The sequence below is a fragment of the Thalia democratica genome, chromosome 1 (genome assembly GCF_965202585.1).
Source record: "Thalia democratica chromosome 1, ktThaDemo2.hap1.1, whole genome shotgun sequence".
Taxonomy (NCBI): Eukaryota; Metazoa; Chordata; class Thaliacea; order Salpida; family Salpidae; genus Thalia; species Thalia democratica.
Genome location: NC_139165.1, coordinates 75,805,353 through 75,829,249, shown reverse-complemented (window position 1 = coordinate 75,829,249; position 23,897 = coordinate 75,805,353). Strand labels below are relative to the sequence as shown.

At 27.0% G+C, this 23,897-nt stretch overlaps 1 protein-coding gene across 2 annotated transcripts; it reads left to right on the top strand.

Annotated features, from left to right (window-relative positions):
* Positions 1-62: 62 nt before the first annotated feature.
* Positions 63-22,755, top strand: LOC145849284 (uncharacterized). Of its 2 annotated transcripts, XM_082954444.1 has the most exons (28): positions 63-212; positions 1,673-1,720; positions 2,654-2,784; positions 4,113-4,200; positions 6,390-6,628; positions 7,207-7,330; positions 7,506-7,679; positions 7,744-7,897; positions 8,640-8,825; positions 8,994-9,138; positions 11,032-11,287; positions 11,499-11,658; positions 12,486-12,592; positions 14,690-14,845; positions 15,089-15,211; positions 15,492-15,757; positions 15,894-16,087; positions 16,321-16,474; positions 18,040-18,206; positions 18,435-18,602; positions 18,809-18,919; positions 19,083-19,252; positions 19,316-19,441; positions 19,742-19,883; positions 21,141-21,328; positions 21,641-21,799; positions 21,869-22,054; positions 22,175-22,755. In XM_082954444.1, the coding sequence occupies exons 1-28, from the start codon at positions 110-112 to the stop codon at positions 22,231-22,233; spliced, it is 4,284 nt and encodes a 1,427-aa protein (XP_082810570.1). In that variant the 5' UTR covers positions 63-109; the 3' UTR covers positions 22,234-22,755. The 2 variants fall into 2 exon arrangements, with proteins under 2 accessions (XP_082810570.1, XP_082810571.1); XM_082954445.1 differs by lacking the exons at positions 21,141-21,328; positions 21,641-21,799; positions 21,869-22,054; positions 22,175-22,755 and having other exon boundaries at positions 19,316-19,428; positions 19,742-19,879.
* Positions 22,756-23,897: the final 1,142 nt, after the last annotated feature.

The following is a 23,897-nucleotide window of genomic DNA, read 5'->3' as shown; positions in this document are numbered from 1 at the left end:
TTGTTTATGAAACAAAATTATATTCTAACTTTTTGACTACTTGTTTTTTTGCAAAAGAAAGATCACTTAAAATAAACTTACTTCAAACATAACTTTGAAATCAAGAAAAATGAAAGCAGCAGCTGCGAAAATTTCCCTTCTGTTCTTCACACTGTGTCAATTGGCGGAGTCATCTAAAACGAAGCGGCAGAAGGAAATCGTTAAAAATCCAGGTGATTGAAAAGCACAAGTGTTTTTCGACTGGCAGCTGTGTGTATTTGGGTGGTTTTTGAAAAACTTAATTAAATTTTTTCATTAAACTTGGTTGGGTCTGATTAAAGGTTTTAAATGTCGTTTTAGTACGGTATGAGTGCTAAACTAAAATATTGAAAAAGATTAAAACTAGTTTGTTTTTTCGTTTTGACAACTTTCATTTGTTGTAAAAAATAAAGTATTTAAGTTTAGTATACAATTTATTAGAATCGTTTAAAATTGTAAAACTAATTAAAGTTTAAATATACTGTTAAACTGTTACAGGGTTAATTTTGTAATTTTATCTAATATAGCTCGTTAATAAACAACCTTTACTTATCAACTAACCGACGTATATTGTGTTTACAAACATTAAATTACCTTAATTACTCGCAACGTGAAACATCTTAATTATTGCTCAAAAGTAAACTATCTCGCTTTAGAAAAAAATAACGCAAGTGTATTAAAGAAAAGCTTTTGAAAACAACGTTTTTTCTAGTGAAGCCCTTTAAATAGCAAAATAAGCTAAAATTGAAACAAAAAGCTTTGACAGTTTAAAGGTGCGAAGTTAATTACTCATTTCAATTTGAGCGTTGAAAGATTTTAACAATAATCCTTATCTTAATTTAAAAAGATAGTTTAGCTTTTACTTTACTTTGATTCATGTTTATTGGACAATACTTAACAAAAAATTTTCTGAGCAGTTGTACGATTATTGTACAGTCTAGGCGTGTTTGTGATGGACAAACGTTTACGGATTTTAGGGTGTGCAAAGCCGATTTAAGTAGAAAATTAATCAAAATGTTTCGAAAGAAATTATCATATTACAAGTCTTAAAGTTTAAACAACACTTTGAAAAATGCATAAAAAACTGCTTATTTTTTAAAAGCGTACTTGTAAAACGAAACATAATTACGTCTTTAAAATACCAACGATTTAAAAGTGTTTCTAAACTTTTGGCTTGCTTAATACGTTTGTGCCATAGCATACATGGTTTATTTAAACAAAAGTAAAGTTTGAAAAATATTAACAATCATTAAAAACCGTTGTCATACAAAAAGTTTGTTTAAGAAACTTTCTTAATCAAACCGAAAAACTATTCAACAAAAGCCATGAGCTTGTATATTACCACAAAACTGTTTTAACATCTGCACACATTATAAATACGTCATATTTAGATGGCCTTCATTTTTTCGAACAAAATAATTTGATCAGCTTCTAGTATAATTACAACCGCAACCAGCTACTTTTAGGATTGAAACATGTGATTTAATATCACTCAGCGCTCTTAAAAGGTTGTATCAAACAGTTTTTAATATCTCTAAATTAATATGTCATTAAAAAACTCTTTATATGGTTATAAGTTAAAGGTTAAAGTATGAACTAAGATAAAAACTAAAGTTTTGAGTTAAAGGTTATTAAAGCTATAAATTTTTAACAGAGTTATCTTTACTCGGTGGAAGAGACATAGATACTGGATACATTCCAGGTAGGTTTTTTTATATGTAGTTTTCTAGCTTACTTGTGATTGACGTCAAGCAAAAAAATTTAAAAGTGAATACACAAAAACAACTAGATTTAAAAATTGTTTTAAACTTAGTTCTTAGGATTTTCTTTTAATAAACCGGCTGCTTATTTAAATAAGTTTTCAATCAAATTACTTTTATTTACACTTTTAAAGCCTTTGATGTGATTAAGCTGCTTAAAGTAATCATCTAAATAAATAAAAACCACAAGCAAAAGCTTTAAATTATAAATTCGTAGCTCATACGTATTTGAAAGCATTTTAAATACATATTCGTGTCAGATATATGTTAGGATTGTGCAATAATGTATGAAGTAATGTTTATACATCAATTGGTATTTAATTTTTGCAGATAATCTGTTTAATTGATATTGTTTTAAGGATTAACTTTAAAATAAAAACTAAACAGCTGTCTACTTTTTTAGAAAATGCATTAAACCTGATGTTAATTAATTGTACAATTTCAATCAGTTTTTTTTCAAATTACGATTTTTTATAAACATTTAAAAGTGAGTAAATAAACTCTTATTATAAGAACTTTATTTTAGTAATTTGGAATATTGTTGAATAAAAAGTTATAAAATTTAGCTATTAAGATGCTAGGTTTTGGGTACAACAAAAATTAAAATAGAAACGTTGTATTTTAGTACAAAACTGTTCGAAAAGGAAAATAAACTTTACAACTTTTTACGAGCATCTAAATTTATGGTAATTAGAAAATTCATAACTGTAACTTTTACAAATAAGTCAATTAAAAATAATTAGTTTTGCAGGATTTTTTTTTCAAAATTAAAGTATTTAAAACTTACACTAAAATATTTTATAAAATCCTAAAAAAATTTTTTTTAATTTTTAGTTCAGAAAACAATATGACTTTTATAGAGCTTATTTTTATAGAATTGATAGACCTCTCTTTAGACGTATTATACATTGTGGATAAATCGTCAAATAATGACGCTGATTTGAGAGGAATTAAGTGTTTGCTTCGAAATATTACCACTTACTTTAATGTTACCGGTGGAAGAAAAGTTAGTTATTAACTCCTTTGTTAGCAAATTTATTTTGTTAGAGTTGTACAGTAAGCGACAATCGTAAAGAACTTGACATAAGGAGTCAAAGTTTGTATAAACTTATAATTCAATTAACTTTAAGTTTCTAAAATTAAATTTTGTTTTTATGTAGCCAAAGGTTACATCATTTGAATTTTTAAAACTAAACTAAAAAGTTTCTACTTTACCAAAAGCTGTTATACTTAAAGTAGTAGCTACTTTAATAATATAGCTTTATGGTAATTTTGTATTACAAACAGGGTTTTTTAAACATACAAATGAGGCAATTTAAAGTAACGTTTTAATAATAACAAGTGGTGGTAGCTAGTAGATATATAAAAGTTTTAAATTAAAAATTAAAAACACAAGTTTTAACTTAAGCTTATCAATAAAATTTAAAAAAAAAGAAGCCCTACAGCTTGTTTCTCAAAAACTTTATAAAATAATAACTTTTTTATTATGAAGATTCAAAGTATAAAGTTTAATGAGAAATAAAATTTAAATGCAAAACCGTAATATAAAAACTAGATTTGCAAAGTTTATACATATATTATTTATTTTTTGTGCAAAATAATCTTTAATTAGCTAAACACCAAAGTTAAATCGCTGACACTTCGAAATGTAAAAAAAATATTTAAATTTATATTTATAAACTGTTTGGTTTCTGTTTAAAAATTAAGCTAAAATTGATGTTTAAACGAAACGTAACCTCAATTGATTTCATTTGCTCTCACAAAGCAAGGCTAATTGCTTTTTTGCTCAACAACAGCCGATTTATGTTTTAGATAAGGTGACTTAAGGGGACGGCACAGTGTTTTGCGACTTGTTTGTGACATGATCGATTGTTACGTAATAATCAAGTTTCCATCTCTCACTGTGACGTCATAAATTCGCTGAAGATCTTTATCTTTACACGAACTCCCGCTAAAACTCGCTCTTATGAATGAAACGCTCTGTTTACCAGATGACAGTGGTTTGCTGGAAGGACAAATGATTAGCTGTTGATCCGTCATAAGCCGACTTAATTGACATAGATTGCTCACCGCTTAGACGGCAATGTAGTTTATCTCTGCATTTTCCAAGCTTTTAAACTTTTTTTCAGCCGCACAAGTGTAAAGCTTAGATGCCAACGCATTATACTGTAAGCTTTACGTATCAATTTCTACAATATAAAACTTGACGCTTTCCGAACAGGCTTAAAATAAACCTAAGTGTACATATTTTCAAAACAAAATTAGTTTTCAAAATTTTTACCTACTTGAAAATTATTCAAAGTATTAGTTTCATAGTATATTTTTGTACTTCAGGTTCAGATATCCCTGATAAATCCAAGAGACCCACCCCACGTAGACTTTTCATTTCGGAGGTACACTGACTACTATGGTTACCAAAGAGGTCAGTTTATATTTAAGGTTAATAAATTTCCAATAATGTTGCAATTAGAAAAAAAAAATAAAAGATACTTAGTTTCAAAAAATTGTATAGTATAGTAAATATTTTACTTCTATGAACTTGGTCAAGGAGTTTACTTAAGTATTTAAACCGAAAGCTAGGTGTTAATGAGCTACAAATAAACTTTTTATCAATTTTACGTTAGATTTAAGATGACAAAATCCACTGATTTTATCTATGAGGTTATAAAGTGGCATTTAGTAGTACTTATAATGTCAAATTTTTAACTTGGCAGATAAAAATATTTTATATTTTTAAGTTTCTATACAAATTTTAAGGCTTTATTTATAAATTTTTAAAATGCAGTATAATTTTCTGCAATTGCATAAAGAAATATAGCTTATAACTTCTAGAAGTGTTTTACACTTTGCAATATCAAAATGTTGTATATAAATGCATCAGCAGTTCATTTAAAGTTAAAAAAGATGTTAATAAAATTGTCATTGTATATTCGTACAAGCATGTCCATTGTCCATTCGAAATTCAATCATGAAAATTTAAGTGTAACGAATTTATGACGACGAATGTTTACACAACTTTTTTTAAAGTATACATACATTAATGAGAAAAAAACCGTCAAAAAACACATGTGTACTTCTAATTAAACATATAATCGCCACTAGATCGCAGTAGTTTCGATCTTAAAAGTTCCTCAAAGTCGCGTCGAGTCACTAAAAAGGATGCCTTTCTTTACAAATTTGCATTTATTGACAGTAGAATTTTTTCACAGTCGATATTGAAAAAAGCGTGGGCTACTTTTAAACATAACGAGTCAGCACATTAGGTAATCACAACAGTGTCAATGCAGTGTCACGGGTATGATTACCTTCAATTTGAAACCACACAGCGTGCGCAACAATATAAGACTGCAAGCGACTTCTTTATTCTTTGAAGTTATTTCAAACTGTTCATTAAAAGCTTATATATACAACTGCTAGCGCCGTCTGAAAATGTAATCGACGTGTATTCGAGATTGCATTGTGCTCACAGCGCGGTTTCATTAATTTGTCTGTCATTATAAAAATCGTTAACAATTAAACCTCCCTACTACCGTCTGTCTTTGTTTCTGAGAATTGCCAATACTTTTGTAATAGATTGAGCGGTTGTTATTATAAGATTAATCCAAATCAAGCGTGAAACATCATATCGACTGCTAGTTATTTCTCTCGGATAAATAAACAGTTTAGCAAAAAAAACTTACAAATCTCACAGGGGATGACTATAGTAGGCTATATTAGTTTTAAATTTATTTTTACTATCTAAATTTTTAAACATTTATAAAATTGAACTGTACACGTTTAAATAGTACTACGAAAGTTTTAACATAATGATCTAAGTAAACATATTATTGAGAACATATTTTTTATGGTTAAAATAAGTAATTCAACTAAACTTTTTAAGTCATTCTTTTTTCATCTATGACTGAAAATATATTTATCTTTTTTGGAAAACAAGGTTTGTTTTTAAACTTATTCAATTTTATTAAAACAGCACTTTCGACAATGCGGTAATAGCCTTTTAAACGCTTCTTAATATGAGCTCAGACCGTCAGCAAAGCCTCAATATACTTAATAAATGATATTATTTTACAATATTCCAAAAAAAAAAAGTTAAAAGCTTTAGCGTTACCACTTAAGTCATAATGACGTCGTAATGACGGTAGTGATTATTTATTGGAAAATAATGGTTTAGCATTACGACTTTATGGAAAACAAATGAGAAAAATATTTTTACATTTTCCAATACGCGTACATTGGTGATTTTTATTTGAAACGTGTGCTAAATATAATAACTATATCAAAATAAGTTTTATTGATAAAAAAGTTATTACTTAACATTTGGAATAAGTACAAATTCTAAACTTCGTAGTACTTTTTATATAATGCAATTTGAACATACTTAACAGTTTAGTTTTCTACTACGCTGGAAAATTGTTGAAATTTTGCTATTTAATTCATATTATAGAATAAAACAAGATAATAAAAGAACTATTAATTTTTATAGTTACATATTATTTACCTTTAACTTAACACAACTTATAGCGAAAAAACTTTAGGCTGTGAAAATAATTAACAAATAACTATAGAAGCTTATCATGCTAAGTAATGCTAAAAGGTTATAATTTTTAACAGCTTTAGAATATATGCAAAATGAACCGGGCAGGCAATTAGCATTAGGAAAAGCCCTAAACTTTGCTCGGGAAAGGGTTTTAGTCAATGAGTACAACTATGGAGTGAGAAGAGATGTTGCTAAAGTGATTGTATTAGTTCTGGCCTCACCTTCTAAGGATGATTTTTCTGAAGAACTGAAACTACTTTCGATCAGACCACAAACAGTGTTTCTCACAGTTGGTTATGACGGAGCTTCATACGTTAGTAATATTTAAAAAACTTTTGTGCCAAAGTACATTGTACTAAGAAATTGATATTCAGGTGAAAACCGGTTTTTGCTTGTCAATTTGTTACGCTAGTTTTTAAAAAGGATTTTGTTTGTTTAATAATTGGTAAAACTTTGTTTATTTTAGACCAATTAAACTAAATAGCTTTTAAAATTGATAAACTGTCAAAGTTGCTCCAAATTTTTTCAAGAAATTTATCCGTGGTTAACTACATAATAGTTAATAAAACTAAGATTGGTATAACTTTTTTAGTGTTTGTAAAAAATAGTTATAAGTTTTGCTTTAGAGTACTTATGCAAATAATTTTAAATCATCACTTTCTATTTTTTGTCAAAATGAATTTGAATACGACATGGTAATGGCCAAAATTTTTGCACATGTAAATTATTTTATCTAACATTTTTGATATCGTTCTAGTAAATAAGAGCTCGTTTAAACTAACTTTACGACACATTAAATTGTTTTAATTTAATTTGTTTAACGCGTGTATAAAGACCGCAAGTACAACGATTAACGAAAATTCTTGCTAATTGAAAGCTTGTCAAAAACAGAAACAATTGAAAAAACTGACGAGTGCGTCCGGAGAGAAATACCGACCTTTTTACAAGAGAAAGTCTCACGGATTGTGCAGTTTGTGGAAGGACGTTCATAAAAGACTCCGTGAGAAGCTCCTCAGTATGTTTTAAACATGTTTGTTTGATCTTTAAAATGTTTTTTCTTAGTATGTTGTGCTGTTTTATAAAATATGATAAGCAAGTAAACACATATCAAAGTACAGTTTTGTTTTTCAAGTTTATATTAACCCATTTAAAGTTGAGAACTAGGAAATATATTAAAAAATTAAAACCAGATATGTTTTTGTCGCCCATTGATCCACCAAAAGACATCAGATTCGGCATCAATCATCACTACTCTGCCGAGATCAGTTGGAATCGCCCCCGAGGTCTCATTGATTTCTACTCAATAAAGTACAAAACTCTAAACGGTGATCAGCAGCATTACAGCATTAAAAATGTTAAAACAGGTGTGTTAATTTTTAAGAAAAGTTTTAAATGTTTTGATGTTTAGTAGATCAAAAATATTTGCAGAAAGAGTGCGACTTGAAAATCTGGAGAGTACCGAGTACGAAGTGATTATGACGTCATACGGTATGAATACGTCATCAACCGAGTACAAGTTTGAGTTTGACATGTCGTGCGCGAGCATCACCGCCGACATTCTCGTCCTCATCGACACTTCCAAGTATGACGTCATAATCTTTAATGATTGAACAAAAATTTTATAAGTAGTATTTTGTTACTATGTTTTTTTAAACTGAAAAATGTTCAGAAATAGTTTGAAAAACTGTAAAAAAAAAAGAAATTGATAGGTTTTAAAATATATGTGTCACGTTAATTAAAATTAATTTTACAATTTGTTGTTGGTTTTGTTAAACTTCATTATTTAAATGTAGTTGTTTCTTAAAATTACTTTCTGCATAAAATGCTGATAAATTTTTAATACGTTCTGTTAATTTTTCAAAAAGTTTTCAAAAATTTAAATACTAACATTCCAAAAACAACTGCAATTGAAACAATTAAGATGAAAATATATGTTATGGTTAATGGTTTAAAAAAGATAAGTTTTCTGAAAAATAAAATTTTTAGAACGAATTGTTTTAGATATTATCAGCACCTTTGATGTTTTGCACGCTTCTAGAGTTATGTAATACTTTATTCCTGTTGGAATTTTCTACGATTATTTTAGGTTTTGGAACAAAAATAAGAAATTAAAAAACGAAACAGGAATTTAATGAATTTACAGAGTTACTTTAAAATAAAGAAAACTATTGTTTTATATATAGAAACTTTTAATAAACTTATTTGATATTAATGTTTTGGATTAAAATTAATTGCTAGATTTATCAAAATATTTAAAATAATATCTATTTGTCAATAAATTAGAAATCTATGGCTACAGCGTAAATAAATTATCATTTTAATAGAATAAAACAGTCGGAATTTGACGAATTGAGTCAAAATTTTTTGCTGTCATTTGTGAAAGGTTATGTAGTGGCCCCGCATGCGACCAGAATTGGCATCATTTTGTACTCGGACGAGGCGAGATACGTGGCTCCATTGTCCACTTACACCACAAAAAACGACCTGTTGCTCCGATTGAGACACTTATAGTTAGTTTAAGTTATTTGTACTGTTTGTATCAAGTAATCCTATTTATATTGTTAGTGACTTAGTCTAATTATTTTTTTTTAAATTCACTCTTGTTTACATACAAAAATTGATTTAAATAGGATTTTTTTCAAAGCTAAGTTTTAAAAAAAAAAGTGAATATTGTACAGCTACGATAACGGTAAGCGAATGACGGGACTGGCGCTCAACTACGCTTATCTTAGTGGATTCGAGTATTCGAGAAGGGAGGCGTTCAAAGTTGTTGTTTTTATCACAGGCGGCAAATCCCAAGACAACACAACACTTCCTTTGAAGGTTTAAACGCATTACTACTGTTTTGATTTATTGATTTTCGAAACATAAACTTTCAGTAAAGATGATGTGTTTTTCGTTTTTTAAAATAGAAAATATGAGGGTGTAAACATTAAAAGTGTAGTGTACTTGAAATTTTCTAGTTTACCAATCCAAAATTAATCTTTTATTTAAACAGTTTTAAAAAACTTATAAATGTAAATTTTACTATAAGATATTAACCAGAGCTTTCGAAACTTTTTTTTAAGTTAGGACTCCCTTTAAAGAAATTAGTAACTATGGCCCCCTTCGATAAGATTTCTTATATAAATATCTTTTAATACGCAAAAAATAACATTTGCTCTTCATCATCAACTCCAGAATATCTAGTGTTAGTTTCAAATTATGGCCTTTTACAACTAATAGCTCTCTAATTTTCTGAATTTTCCCATACTATCTATTATAAGTTTCAAAACCACCCTTAAATATGCCTAAGATCTTTTCTTTTTCTCTTAACAATCAGCACCAGAATATCTAGAGTAACTTTTAAAATAATGACCTTTGCAGCTTATGACCCCCTAAATTTCTGAAAAGGTCCATTTTGGGTAACCCTGATATATATCCATGATTTCATATTGTAAAATGACATTATATATATATATATATAAGGTTTTACAAAGTAAACTTAATATTTTAGTAAACACAGACTTTTATCAAACACCGCAAGTCATCATTTTTAATAATCGATACTATCTCGAGAGTAATCAAGACATCTCGACTTTTTATAAAAGCCTTATGACATAAGAAAAAAAAAATTATGTTCTTTGCATTTTTGTAGTTTAGTGGTTGCATTGTTTGTTATTTTTATTATTCGTACGTGAGGTTTTATAAAGCTTATGACTTCTGATTGATACTTTTAAACCTTTTATATTTTCCTGAACTTAAACTAGGTACACATACTTCCAAAACCGTTTTAACTTTATAAAAACATAAAAAAATTATTTTGTAAATTAAAAGTTCCTAGGTTAGTTTTATTTTTACTTTTAATATATGGTATACAAAAAAGAAAAACTTAAGTCTATTGAATATGAATAATTTTTATCTCATATTATCTAAAATACAAAAGTTTTACATAATTTGATTTAAAAAAGCTATTCTAATAATCTTATTCAATTACTTAATACTTTTTTATAACAACTAGTAATACTGCAAAAACGTTTTTTAAGTTTTAAACTTAATAAAAAAAAAATTGATCGGTAATATTTGTTTTACAGTTAAATAAAAAGTTTTCTTTTTAAACCAAAGAGATTATTGGTAATTATAAAAGCTGATCTGGAAAATTCGATTACGTGACTTATTTAAACATTTTAATTGTAGATAAAGCTTAGATCATCCTTTTGAAATCAATTACAAGCAAGTGTAAATAAAGAATCACGAGTTTAGCCACATACAAATTGTACAGGAATTTTGTTTTTTATGATCACGCTGATAGTAATTTGTTTTGTGGCTTTTTCTCTTATTAAGGAATTCTTTTCCCAGATCATACATTCATTTTTTTCTTTAAATAAGATATAAAAGTTTTGTGAAAATGTTTTTAAGATTTATAATTTAATTTTTATTTATAGACAAATTAAAAAAAAAGTTTTTATATTTGTTATGCTACGCAACAAAGTAGAAAAAATTAGTTGAAAATTTTTCAAAATTAGTATTTTTAATAAATACAGTATAATTTAGTTCCGTTATACTTTTATTACATGTTTGTTCTTAAGAAGTTGATTGTGTTTTAATTTTGTTTTTTTTTTAACACATTTATATTTCCTTAATTTTTCGGTGTATGTAAAATTGTCTGAAAATAAAAATTAAAAAAAGTCATAAATTAAAACATGTACTGTAAGATTGAATATTACATATTGTTAGAGATTGAAAAAAGACGGAGCTCTGACGCTTAAGATCGAAGTGGACCAATCACAATTAAGCAATCGCAAATCAAGTAGCCAATTAAACATGAGAGTTCGCACAAACAAGTATTTGGAGCAATCTGATTGGTTGAACAGCACTGATGCGAAATATTTGGATTACAACTTCACAGTTCCTTCTTACAAGATGTTGAAGGCGGTTCAGCACAAAATATCTGATGTGATTTGCAATGAGGCGTTCAGATATTACAGAAAAGGTAATATCCTGAGCTTTCTAAAAAAATCTGCTATATTTATTTTCTCTGTCTTTATTGTTGTTTATTTTAAGTAATTTTTTATACTAACATAAAAACTAGATAACTTAAACTTAAATTGTTTAAATAACTTAGTTGTTATACAGACAGATATTTGTTGTAAACATAAGAAAAGTTTAAAATTGAAAAATAATGAATTTTATAATTGTTGTAGTTAATCCTGTATTACCGTCGCCGATAAATTTACATGTTAGTGACGTCACAAACACAACAATAGAAGTCACATGGGAGCAATCGAGTTCATCAAAAATCACAGGTTATGACGTCACAATCGACAGTAATGGAAAAACTTACTCAATCGGAAGAAGAAGAAGGTTTGCTTCAGTTTTTTGAACAATATTTTTTATATCTTTTTTATAGAAGTCTTGTATTTTATGATAACTGCTTATATAACTTTAAAAATTAGTGTTCTAGTTACAATTTAGCTGTTTGTACTAAAAATATGTTTAAAAGATAAATTACATTTAAAAGTTCTATAGTGTCAAACAAAATTGAATCTTTTCTTAAGTTTTATTTTTAGTTTATGTAAAAGTGAGGAAACTTTTTACTTAAATTAAAAAGTAGTTGATGTAAAAGGCTTAAGAATTTTAATAAAATTTTCTACTTAATATATGCTATGTAACAATTACGTGTGTAAAGTTGAACACTGAGTATTACCATTGTCGATCAGTTCCCGTTTCAATGATCATCAAATTATTAAATTTCAAAAATATATGAAACAGCACAAACAGTAAATACTTCAAGTATTTTTTGATGTACACCTCTAATCTTTCCAAATAGAATTTGTGTCAAAAATGACACTTAAAACATGTTTATTTCTTTAAAGACTTTGTTTTAATATGCTGCCGGATTAAGGTATTAGTATGTTAAACAACTTTGCAAAATTTGAAAATCCCTTAAAGCTTGTATGTACAGCAGTGTGCGCGAGAGAAGTTAATTTGAATTTTTTTTTTTTAAATTGAATTAAATAACTTTAATTATCTATAAGGTTTTATAAATGGTTAACTTGTTCTATTGTATGCTAAAACATTGAAATGTTTACATATTCTTTCAGTATTTTCACTTCAATTTTAAGCTTTTTACAATAACTATCAAAAATAGTTAAGTTTTAAATCTAAAAACATTGACAAACTATTTTTAGAAACTTCAAATTGTGGGATTTGTTACCAGGACACGAATACAATATAGTTGTCACGGCAACTGGTCTTGGACGTAGAAGCTCTAAAAGATTGGTCACCGCGACAACTAGTAAGTTTTTTATTTTTAATTTAAGAAATAGACTTTAAAAAATACTTAAATAATAAACATTCTCTTTCAGTAATGCTAACATAGGTTATTGTTATACTGATTTTTTTTAACCAGAGTACAATTATAATACTTTTAAAATTCTTAAACATTTAATGAATATTACTTATTTTAGCGTGTTGTTTATTAAAGTTTGAAAAAAAAAAAGTTCTAAAATTTTAAGGTTTTATATTTTTAGTTCAAGTTTTTAGGCCTTAGTTTTAACTTTATTTATTCTAATAAAACAAACCTTGATAGAACAAGCATATAAATTACATAATTGTAAAACTGAAGTATGTATATAAAGTGTGTGGTTAGAAAATTATTATATTTTGATGCTGTAAAATCTTATACTAATCTTGAAAATATTTGATTATAAAAATTTATAATTTATATCCATTTGACAAGTGTTGTGTGTGGTGCAAACTTTATTTTTACCACAACTGCATATCTCGAATTTAATTCTGATACATTCTGTGTGTAATTACGTCTAACTCAAAATTGAAATATAAACGTAATTATCAGTTTCTACCTGTGATAATCTGATTACTAAGCACCTACCACTTAAAAAGTTTTTATTTTATTTTTACAACCGCATTATTTGTATGAAGTTTGCAACAATAAAAATTTAAGACCTGTTAGTTACAAAAACAAATCCTTAGTTATATTTACAAAAAGTACTCTATTGGTTTAGTTTTTATTGCTAGAATGTTTCTCCAAACAAGCAATTCAACCCTTTCTTTTTAACTAAAGCATATCAAGTTCAGTATTCAAATTATTTTATTAATTTTTTAGAAAAACAAGCGACAAAGGCATTACAAAAACGTTGTAACTTTTGTAGGCTATTACAAATAGGTGTTTTTCACGATAATATTTACGATAAAAATATTAAAAACAGTAGCTTCAAGTAATATTACGGTAATTATTTTATCAGTAAATGAAATCCTAATTTAGTATTCAAACAAATTTGTTTCAATTATGTTTGACCTAAGATTTTGCAGTTGTAAAAATTTCTTTAAGCATTCGAACTGATCAAAAAGGTCTTTATAAACTTGACTAAGTTTAATCCCATTAAGTGTTTGCAATGTTGCACAAATATTTTTATGAATTTATATACATAAGAATAGTTAAGGGCGTAGGTACAAAACACAAGACTATTTTATTTGCATTTTTCGAAACTACCCTTGATTAAAATAGTATCAAACAGTCCAACTGATATTTATGATCTGTTTTTAATAGAACTTACAAAACATGTTGTGCAGTTTTATCAGTTTATGACTTTTTGATAAGTATTTGTAATGTGCAATAAATAAACCATTACAGGTACTTCACTGAACAAGGTAAAAGCAAAAATAAAAGAGATATTATCAGCATACAGAAATCTAAATATATTTTAATCCTTTTAATTGAAACTGTCTACCGGTCTTATTTATTCTCTGTTTAATTCGCAGCTGGGTGTTAATGTCAACTTGATGAAAAAGACAACTTTAAAGTTGCTACTCGGAAAACACTAACGCCTTTCTTTTGTCTGACAATTAGATAATTCAATTTCATTGTCAAGTTCACGCGCCGTAACGCTTTGTAGTTTTGATAGAGCGTTGAAGTATTTATAAACTTATAAACAGATAAGATGTGTATGTTTCAGTAACTTAGTTTTAAAATAGTATTTTTTACTTTTATTTTTACAAACAAAACAATTTTTTTGAGGGTTGGCTATTTTTTGTACTTGTTTTTATTTTGACTCTGAAACTGTTTTTTATGTTAGGTCGAGTTTTTTGAATATTTGTTTGTAGTTGAAAAAATTAAATCTAAAATGATTAATTTTGGTTAAAAAGTTAAAAAGTTTAAAACATTTTTATTAATTAAAATAAACTAATAAGCTTTAAAGCTAAGTTGATAGTTTTTTCTTTGATTTTTCATAACACAGCTAAGATTTTATCTAAAATAAAAACATGAAACACACTTTTAAAAATGAACTAGAATGTAAAAAACTGTTATAGATTATTATATTTTAATGCTAGAACAAAGTAATATTTTACACGTCTTATTTCTTCTGATTAGAAACTCCTTCACCGAAACGAACGGAAGTTTTTCAGCTTCCAGGTTCACTGGTTGAAATTTTCTGGCAGCCTCCAGATTCTGTCCGCTACGTGTCGCAATACCAGGTATCAGTTTACCTTACAAGCAATAATCAGGCCGTCATCAATATTTTTCTTGGTTAGTACAGTTAACTTTTTAGTCAATTTTACTATGAAAAGAGCTTATAATTTAAAAATTTATACTTATACTATATAAAACGCAGTTTACGTTTTAAAATATCACTCTTTTCTAAGCTATTAAGTAATTTTTGTTCTATTACATTATTAGCTATTTCTAAGGCAGTTTAACTTTTTTAGCGTGTTTTATGTGTTGTTTGAGCTCAAAAAACTATAATACATTTTTCTAAACTTCTAATAACAGATAAATACGAGACAAGTTACCAGACAAACAAGTTGTACCCAGGCACAGAATATGAGGTTTGGGTGCTAGCCATGTATGGCAGAGGTATAAAAAGCAAACCCAGCAAAGCTTTGTTTGTAACAGGTTTATATATTACTAAAAATTTTTATTGAACTTAGTTAATGCTTTCTAATTTAAAAATACTTGTATTTATATTGTTGAGTTGCTTAACCCTTGTTGTTATTTTCTTTATTTTCTTTTGATTAAAAGAGATGTACATATGACAATCAAACAAAGAGATTTCTTTCACTAAGAGTAACTTTTATGACAACATTTAGAATAACATATTGTTCTATAGATCAAACAAACACATGAGTTATATTTCCAATTTAATAAATATATAAAAATTGTTAACAATGAGCAGAAATGCCGAAACCCGCAAACTTTCGAATGTCGAAGGCATACGAGACCCAGGTCCAGTTGAGCTGGGACCTTCTGAACTTCAAGGTGCAAGACAAGAGCACTGAGCTGGCCTACTATGTACAAGTGACAGACAATCGAGGATACCTGGTTGGCCAGCAGCAGCTGTACAACAATTCGATATCCGAACATTTGGATTACGATAACCAGACTGTTTATTGCTGGGTCGAAAATTTAATACCGGGAAAAAGTCTTACTGCAACGTTACAAGTACGAAAACCATAATAGTACTTAATTTATTGGTTACATAAAAAATAACTCAGATAAAACAAACTGAATTTGTTTAATTTAAGTTAGATTAATTTACTTAACTTAATAATTAAGACTTTAATATTTACTTTTCAAGGCTTCACTAGGGTCGGATATAAGCAGTCATGTGTCAACGATCCACTTTAAAACAAAGAAAGTCAAACTGGCCGTAGACATTGCGTTTTTAGTTGAAATTTCCCCATCACTTATGGAAGAAGAGTTTATATCGACCAGAAACTTTCTAAAGTCATTAGCAGGTGCATTCGATCACGACTCAGAGGGAGTTGTAAGGTTTGTTTAAAAACTACAATTATACGTACATATATATGTTTCGTGTATAGATTTGTATATTTGGATTATAGTTTTTAATCTTAACTTTTACAGAAGTTACCTTTTCTAATCTATTCAAAGTTATAATTTTGGTTAAATTAGAACTGCCTTATAAACATCGAGCTCTAACAGTTTAATTTAATGCTGATATAAATAAAATAAATAAAAAGCTAAATATATTTTCCAAACTTTAGCTTCGGAGCAACTCAACTTACTAATCACCCTATTGAAAAAATATCATTGCAAAACAAGCTCAGTGAGAATGAAATCATGACGTCATTGGGGTCTTTGTATCCGCTCTCTGGCTCAGAAAACCTAAAACCTGAAGATTTCACTGAAACAGTGAAGGTTCATTTAACAATTTGTGTTAAAGGGTTCAAAAATAATTTATTTCCGGTTTCAATAAAAAATATTTAAATTTTGAGTATAGTAGTGTTTTTATAACACATTTTTCAAAGTAAGCATAGTTTAGTTATTAAAAACTGTCTTTTAAGGGGAATTGTCGCGTCATTTAACATTAATACTATTACAAATAATAAAATGAAACAACAATAAGAAAGTTTTTTGTTCATTTTTAAACTTAAACATACTTTAAAGCTTTTTTTTTCCAAATAAAAATTTACTTCATTAACTCAACTTTAAAACCTTTTACTAAGTTTCAATGATCCAGTGATATAAAAACAATAACTTAATAAATAACTAGCTTAACTTATATCTGTAAGAAACTTTTTTACTCTTTTTAACATCCTTAGGAAACTTATAAAAATACTTGAAGACTTTATAACACAAAAACTATATACAGTATACTACCGCTTAAGTACGCACTTTTTTTGGTACGCATCACGCCTTAAGTACGCACTTATCCAGAAAGACAAAGTAAAGGATATTATACTAGAACTTCAAGAAATTCCACTTTTTTTGCCTAAATTTTCAATCATCAAGTTTTTCCAGATTATTTTATGTTTCTAGGTAGAATGGCCAACCTGCTGAGTTAGCCTGAGACTTTCACAACTTTTAAACTAGGGTGAGTAATCCTGAGTAGTCTAAAGTAACCTGAGATTGTGACAGTCCTGTTATTTAATGTTAATAAACTAAATACTTATGTAGTGGTTGCAGAAAAGTAAAAAGAATAATGATATTTGAGCTGTAATGCTATAAAATAAATAAATATAGATGACAAAGTTAAAAAAAACCTACAAATACAAAATAGTTAAGTCATAAATTAATTTAAATGTACATACATTGATGTTTTGAAAATGTTTGGTAAACACAATGTGGTTTGGTACTTTTCCTCTAACAAAACAAAATGTAGCTTAATATTTTTTTTAAAATCATTGACTGACATTGACTTTCTATATTAAATGTATGTATTAATTATGTAGAGACTTTTTATAAAAAAAATAAACCATTTTAAAATTTATAAAAAAATTTTACAAATTAGAATTATGTATTAAATGTTATTTAAAATAAAGAGACTTGTTTGTATGGCTTAATTATTTGGTGGCTAGTTGTAAGAAAGAAAACAAACAACTAAATTTCATATTATACTATGTCGTCAAAAAGTACGCACTACCCGTGCTAAGTACGCACTTTTTGGTCGGGTTCAATTTGCGTACTTAAGCGGTAGTGTACTGTATTTACTTTTTATTAATCGAATTATTTGTGCTTATAAGCAATGTTTCACTATCTTTACAGTCGTTTAATCCTATAGCAATATTGTCACAAAAATACTATTTAGCTATAGAATTAATTTAATCTTATATATTTTAAACAGAACACAAGTCAAACTTTAATCATTGTGAAAATACTTTTGTAGTATATACAACGAGCTAAACAAAAATTGTTTATAAACTATTTACAAACAAAAATAGACTTCATTATGTTTACACAACTTGTTTCTCTTTCAAACTTAGAAAACGTTCAAACACGCGCGGAGTGGGGTTCCGAGGATCATGTTTCTACTGGCAACCAACCAGCACTACACCAACCTGATGCCCGAACACGAGCAGGATTTCGCCGACGAGGGAATCACGTCAGTCGTGCTTCAGATGGCGTTTGAACCGCAACCTATCTATTCAAAGTGGGAAAGTTTTTTTTTTTTAGTTTTTTATTGAAAGTTTTCTAAGCGTTTAAACTGTAGATACTTTGTATTTTGTATTACAAAGTTAAACAAATCAAACATTTTAGTTTGTTCTAACTTTTTTTTAATATCGTTCACTGTAGTTACTCAAACTCTTACCAACAAGTTTCATAATACTATAGGTATTACTGTGGAGTGTTATAATATTTCAAAATTTCTTCTTCACAGTCAGTCGGTGATGCACAGATACGTTCTAAGCTCTTACGACCAACTCCACCTAGTGGAAAACTTGATAGTCGTCGACATCGTCAGGTCAGTTCAATTTCCACTGAAAATTGTCGAACAGGAAAGAGACGTTAAACCGCTTGCAGTCGCTGTTTTCCGCGACACGACCCGGTATTTGTTTTATGTTGATATTTTTTGAGTTTAAACAACTACATCATTTTGTAAACTTTATGTTTAAGGTTTTAGTAGTTTAATTAAAATCAATAATATTAAAAACAGTTGTATTTTTAATAAAACAACAATGTTTATAATTAGCACAATTCTACAAACATAAAGCTATTATTTTGGATTTTTTATGATATGATATTTTGTTAAAGAAAAAACGTAGTAGAATGGTGGGCACCAAATGACTGGCCTAGAAATTATAGCATGAGTCTTCAGCTTGCAAATAGTGAAAATTATGTTTGGAGCCAAAATGTCACTGTAAAGTTCGTAACTAGGATATTTTTTTTAGTTACATTTTCTAACATCATTTTCAAATTTATATTTATTCAAGTTTATTAGTTAAAAAAGTTTAGAATTGTTTCTTGCATTTGTGGGTAAAAATAGCAAAAAGTTAAAAAAAACTGTACATATATATTTTTTTTATAGAAAAAGAGTTCAGTATGGATACAGATTTATGTCAACTTTACAAGCTGACACAAGCTACTACTTTGTACTGGAAGCTCACTCCGGTAGAAACTTCAGTGCAGCAATCACCGTGCCATTTCATACCGATTCGAGAGGAAGAATTCCGTCAATACGCAGAAGCGAGACGAATTGTAAGGATTTTTTTTGTGACATAACTGCTGCTTTTATTACAATATATATATTTTTTTATTTAGGGAATCATCTTTTCACAAACAAAGAAGTCATGCTTCCTAATGGGCAGTGCTGTGCAGTGAACAAGCCGCTGAAAAATTTGAGAGTAAAAGCCAGGCACACCAAGCACTTAAAAGTTGCTACTAAAAGTATTATGACTTTTTTTCATTTCATGTTTGTCGTAAGACTTATACTTTTTAATTTGACAGCTTTCTTGGAGATTTAAAAAAAAGTTTACTTACTTTTATTAAAAAAGATATACTTTTTAGCTTAAAAAAAGTTAAAGAAACAAGATTATTATATATTTAACACAACTTGTATAGTCACAAAAACATAAGCGTATAGCTTACAGTTTTAGTTATATTTGTAAAATGTAAATTAAAATTAATATCAGCTAATTTTTTTCACTGTTAATTAAGTTTTGTCAAATAATAAATTATTCAAAACAGAAATAGGAACATGTCTACAGTCAGGAAGCAACTTGTTGTTTTTGATTGATGGATCAGACTCTATAAACAATAAAAAATTTCTTCAAACAAAATCAATGCTTAAAAAGCTCGTGGAAAGTTTAAAGATTGAAGGCATAGAAAAGTATGAACATTTGTTTGATACACTGTTTAAATAAATCTTATTTAGCAATTAAGCTTGTACTGTATCATTTTTTAAATTAAGCAGAATTTACTTTAGTTCTAAAAGCAAATAAAGTAAGTTATATTACTATCTTAAAGTTTATTAAAAACCTGAATCTTTAAAAAACTTTAAACAGTTAAAAAAATATTTCTTTAAAAACTCTTTAACGTGATTCTTATATTAAACAAAAATTATCTAGTTTGCGTTTAATTTACTTATTTGTAACTTAGTGCAAGGTTTTTCATATAAGTTAGAATATATTTTGGATGTTTTATATTATAAAATTTTTGTTATTATTTAGACTATTTTTCTATCAAATAGTGTCATAAGTGTTTAGTTAAAAGGTAAGTTTGAAACATAAGATTTTGTTTATAAACAGCTTAAACTATTAATCAGAAAACTTAAAATTTTTAAGTTAGAAAAACGAATGTCAACATTGACAAAACTATTCAAACTATTTCAGACAAGCTAGTTTATGTGGAAAAAGATTTAGACAGTTATATTATACTAACGCACTAAAACCATAAGTAAAGTCTGAATAATTTTTGGTTAGCTTTATATTTGAAGTAGACCGTTTAAAATTTACTGGAAAAAATTTACTATTACTTTAAGCCATGATGTAATTATGTAGCCGTATTTAAATAACAGGTTTTCGTTCTAGCTGTAATTTAAAGTAAAACTTACAGATTGACAAAAGGAATTATAAGCCGCATAACCTTTTATAGTAGCAATTTGTGTGTAAAATAATGTATTGAGTTCTATTCTTAGCATACCATCTATTTATTTCCTAAGTCGAGCTTAGTTTTATGTATCTAACAGCTTACTATGGTGAAAATCTCATGCCTAAAACTATCCGTGTTAGTATCTTAATCACAAGTCTAATTTTCTTTCTTGGTGGCTAACATAATTTATAAATGTATATTTCCAAACCAACCTGTTTTAAATTATAGAGCTAAAAATTGGCACATTATGTAAAATAAAAAACTACTTTGTCAATTTAAAACCAATTTGTTTCTTTAAAGAAAAAAAAGTTCTACCATATAACGATTAGATTTGTTTTTCTAAACTTGAAATTATTTTTAAACTACTTAAAAGCATATAGTGTATGACTCGATAACCGAAAGGTTTTTTCATACACTAGGTCCTTAGACCAAACTTTTTAAGCGCTTTTTTGTCGTAAGACAAACAATATATTGTTAACTGCAAATAAAAAAACAGACTAGCAGAGTCTAAAAAGCGTCAATTCGAAAGGAGAGGAATTTTGCACAAGATACCAAAAGTTATGACGCATGGAATTGGATTGTCAATAGTTCAGTTTGCCCATACAAGCGTCACCCATTTACCCTTGGTTACCAAGACGACTAACAAACAGTTATCTAGAACTATTGAAGACATAAAGCAAATAAGTAAGCTTGCATTTAAAACAGATATTTTTATTTCTCCGTTTACTTAAAGTTTTTAAAATAGATTAGCTAATAAAGTATACTAAGTCTGTCTTAGGTATTAGGTTTTTATGGTTCTTTGAAAATCAATAACCTTTTAAATAGTATAAGCTAATAAACAATAGTTGGTATACTATTGATATTATACATTCTAAATGCAAATACGCTTACAAATTTTAATTTGCTTAGTACTTATATTTTTAGTTTAAGTTATGTTTATTAAAGATTATCTCAACAGAAAACATATTGTGCATTATATTTGTTTGTAATTTTCAGATGGAAAAGTCAACTTGAATGAAGCTTTGATGTTATTGCAAGAAAATTCGATGTCTAAATACACAACATCAATTAGAGATATTATTATAATATTATCAGGAGATAATAACGAACAAAAAGCAGTAGAAAGATCTAAAATAATTAAACAACAAAACGAAGGTTGTTTAAACCTCATTATAAAAATAAGGCTATAATAAATATTACATTAATATGTTTTTAATTTTTCAGAAGTACGCATAATTACGGTAGATATCGGAATTAGTAAAAGTAAAACATTAGAAGCACTAGCGTCCAAACCAAGAAGTAAGTACAATTTGAACAGCGATGATCAAGTTGACAGTTCAAAATTTGTAAAAACATTGCAAGAAGTTATATGCAAAGCTGCTATGAGAAAAAATGATAAATCAACAACAAGTGAGCATTTAATTTTATACTTACTTTAAAAGAAGGTGTTTTTCTGTTCTTCAAATGCATAAACATGTTATATAAAATTATACAATCTTTTTATAAAAATTATATAAATAAAAACTTTAGAGAAACTGATCAGAAAAAAGAATAGTGCAGAACTTAAGAAAAAGAAAACAACTTCATAAGCTTCACTTTCTCTTCAACTAGTTTTTGAATAAGTTCTAGAAATTATTTTAATAATTTAAATTCTTTTTTATCGATATTTTTGTATCGAAAACTTTATAAAGAAATTATTTGAAATTTTACAAAGAATCTGTTTTTTATTGTCATGTCGTTTTTCCAATATTATAGTTTATATGTTTTATAAATCAATTTAAAAACTTATTACTATATGTTATACAAATAAAAAAGAAATATTATAAATATCTTTGTTAGATTTAAAATAGTTGTGAAAAGATAGTTATATGAAAATATTTTTACGCATTATGGTAAAGTATTATTACAAATTACAGTAATTAAACATACTTTTGAAACTACATTTTAGAAATGTTATAACTGTTTAAAACATTTAGCAAATTTTTTTTAAAGTTTATGAATAGTGTCTCTTACAACTTTTTTTTCAAAATTTCTTTTGTTTTGTTGCAACTTTAATATTTGTGTTTTTTTTAATTTTTTTTTTATATCAGTCTACTGTGATTTGTATATATTTACTTGCCCATACTTGCCATTTTTAGTACTTTTTCATATTTTGATGTCTGATGCTTTTGCTTATAGATTTATTCAATTGGTTCCTTTAGAAAAATAAAACTTAAAATTTAAGGTCTTTTTGTTTACTTTAATTATATGTAAGTCCTTTTACTAATTAAGCACCTATTATATATAATTTTTTTAACATACTTGTTTAAAATTACAAAACTGTTTGGGAGTACAACAAATAGTATTTTACTTGAAAACTTTGATTTTCTATAGAATTTTATCTTTAAAAAATATTTAAATCAATGAAGCTTAGTAATCATGTTAAAACCAAAGTTAAAGTAAAGAAATTTATTTTCAGCTGTATTTTATTTAATCAAAAATGACAAGCATGTATACCGGAAATAATTAACATTTAATCTTGTATATTTTTAAACATTACATAAACTTAAAAGCAGAATTCAAAAATTTAAACGCCTTAAAAAAGGTTTAATTATTCGTCTTTTAACTGCTAAAATATCTTTAAACTGTTGATTTGGTTTAGGGAAATTAACTTAATTGGATTAAATTACTTTTTTTTAGATATTCAAAACAGAAAAAAAATGTTGAATTGCACTTTTTGAAAAATACCTTATATTTATTTTAAAAATAACTTTAGGTAAAAGCAATAAATTTTACTAAAAAAAATCTCGTCTAATTATAAGTAAATTTATATTAGATTGAACTAGAAAAAACTTTATCTTGGCTTTAAAGGCTTTTAAAAATAATTATGTGTTCTCTAAGTTATTTGTTTGAAATAAATAAAATAGACAGTTGTTAAAGATTAGTTTAAAATTTAGTTTGCGTCTAATATATTTCAAAACTGTTGCTTAGCTCCTGTGGAATGAGTAGTAATTAATAAAAACTAGGATTAAATCATTCTAGACGGAAATTCATTCTAACTGAGCTTCTTATTGTTACGTCATATTATAGTCTACTTGTGGTTTATAATTTTGTTATGGGATAATCTAAATTTTTCACGTACAAAATGTAACAAAAGTATCTTTTAAGTAACTTAATATTGAAGTATATTATGATATTTAATTTCATGATATTTAATTTAAAGAACATAGCTTGTTTTTCATTAACCTTGTAAAAAGTTTTAAATAAACAAATT

Bases quoted from the DNA above. Each gene is read 5' to 3' on its own strand.
- LOC145849284 (XM_082954444.1), top strand. From the start codon at position 110: ATGAAAGCAGCAGCTGCGAAAATTTCCCTTCTGTTCTTCACACTGTGT. The intron at 18,920-19,082 runs GTTCGTAACTAG...TTTTTTTTATAG, and splicing joins AGCCAAAATGTCACTGTAAA to AAAAAGAGTTCAGTATGGAT. The intron at 19,253-19,315 runs GTAAGGATTTTT...TTTTTTATTTAG, and splicing joins ACGCAGAAGCGAGACGAATT to GGAATCATCTTTTCACAAAC.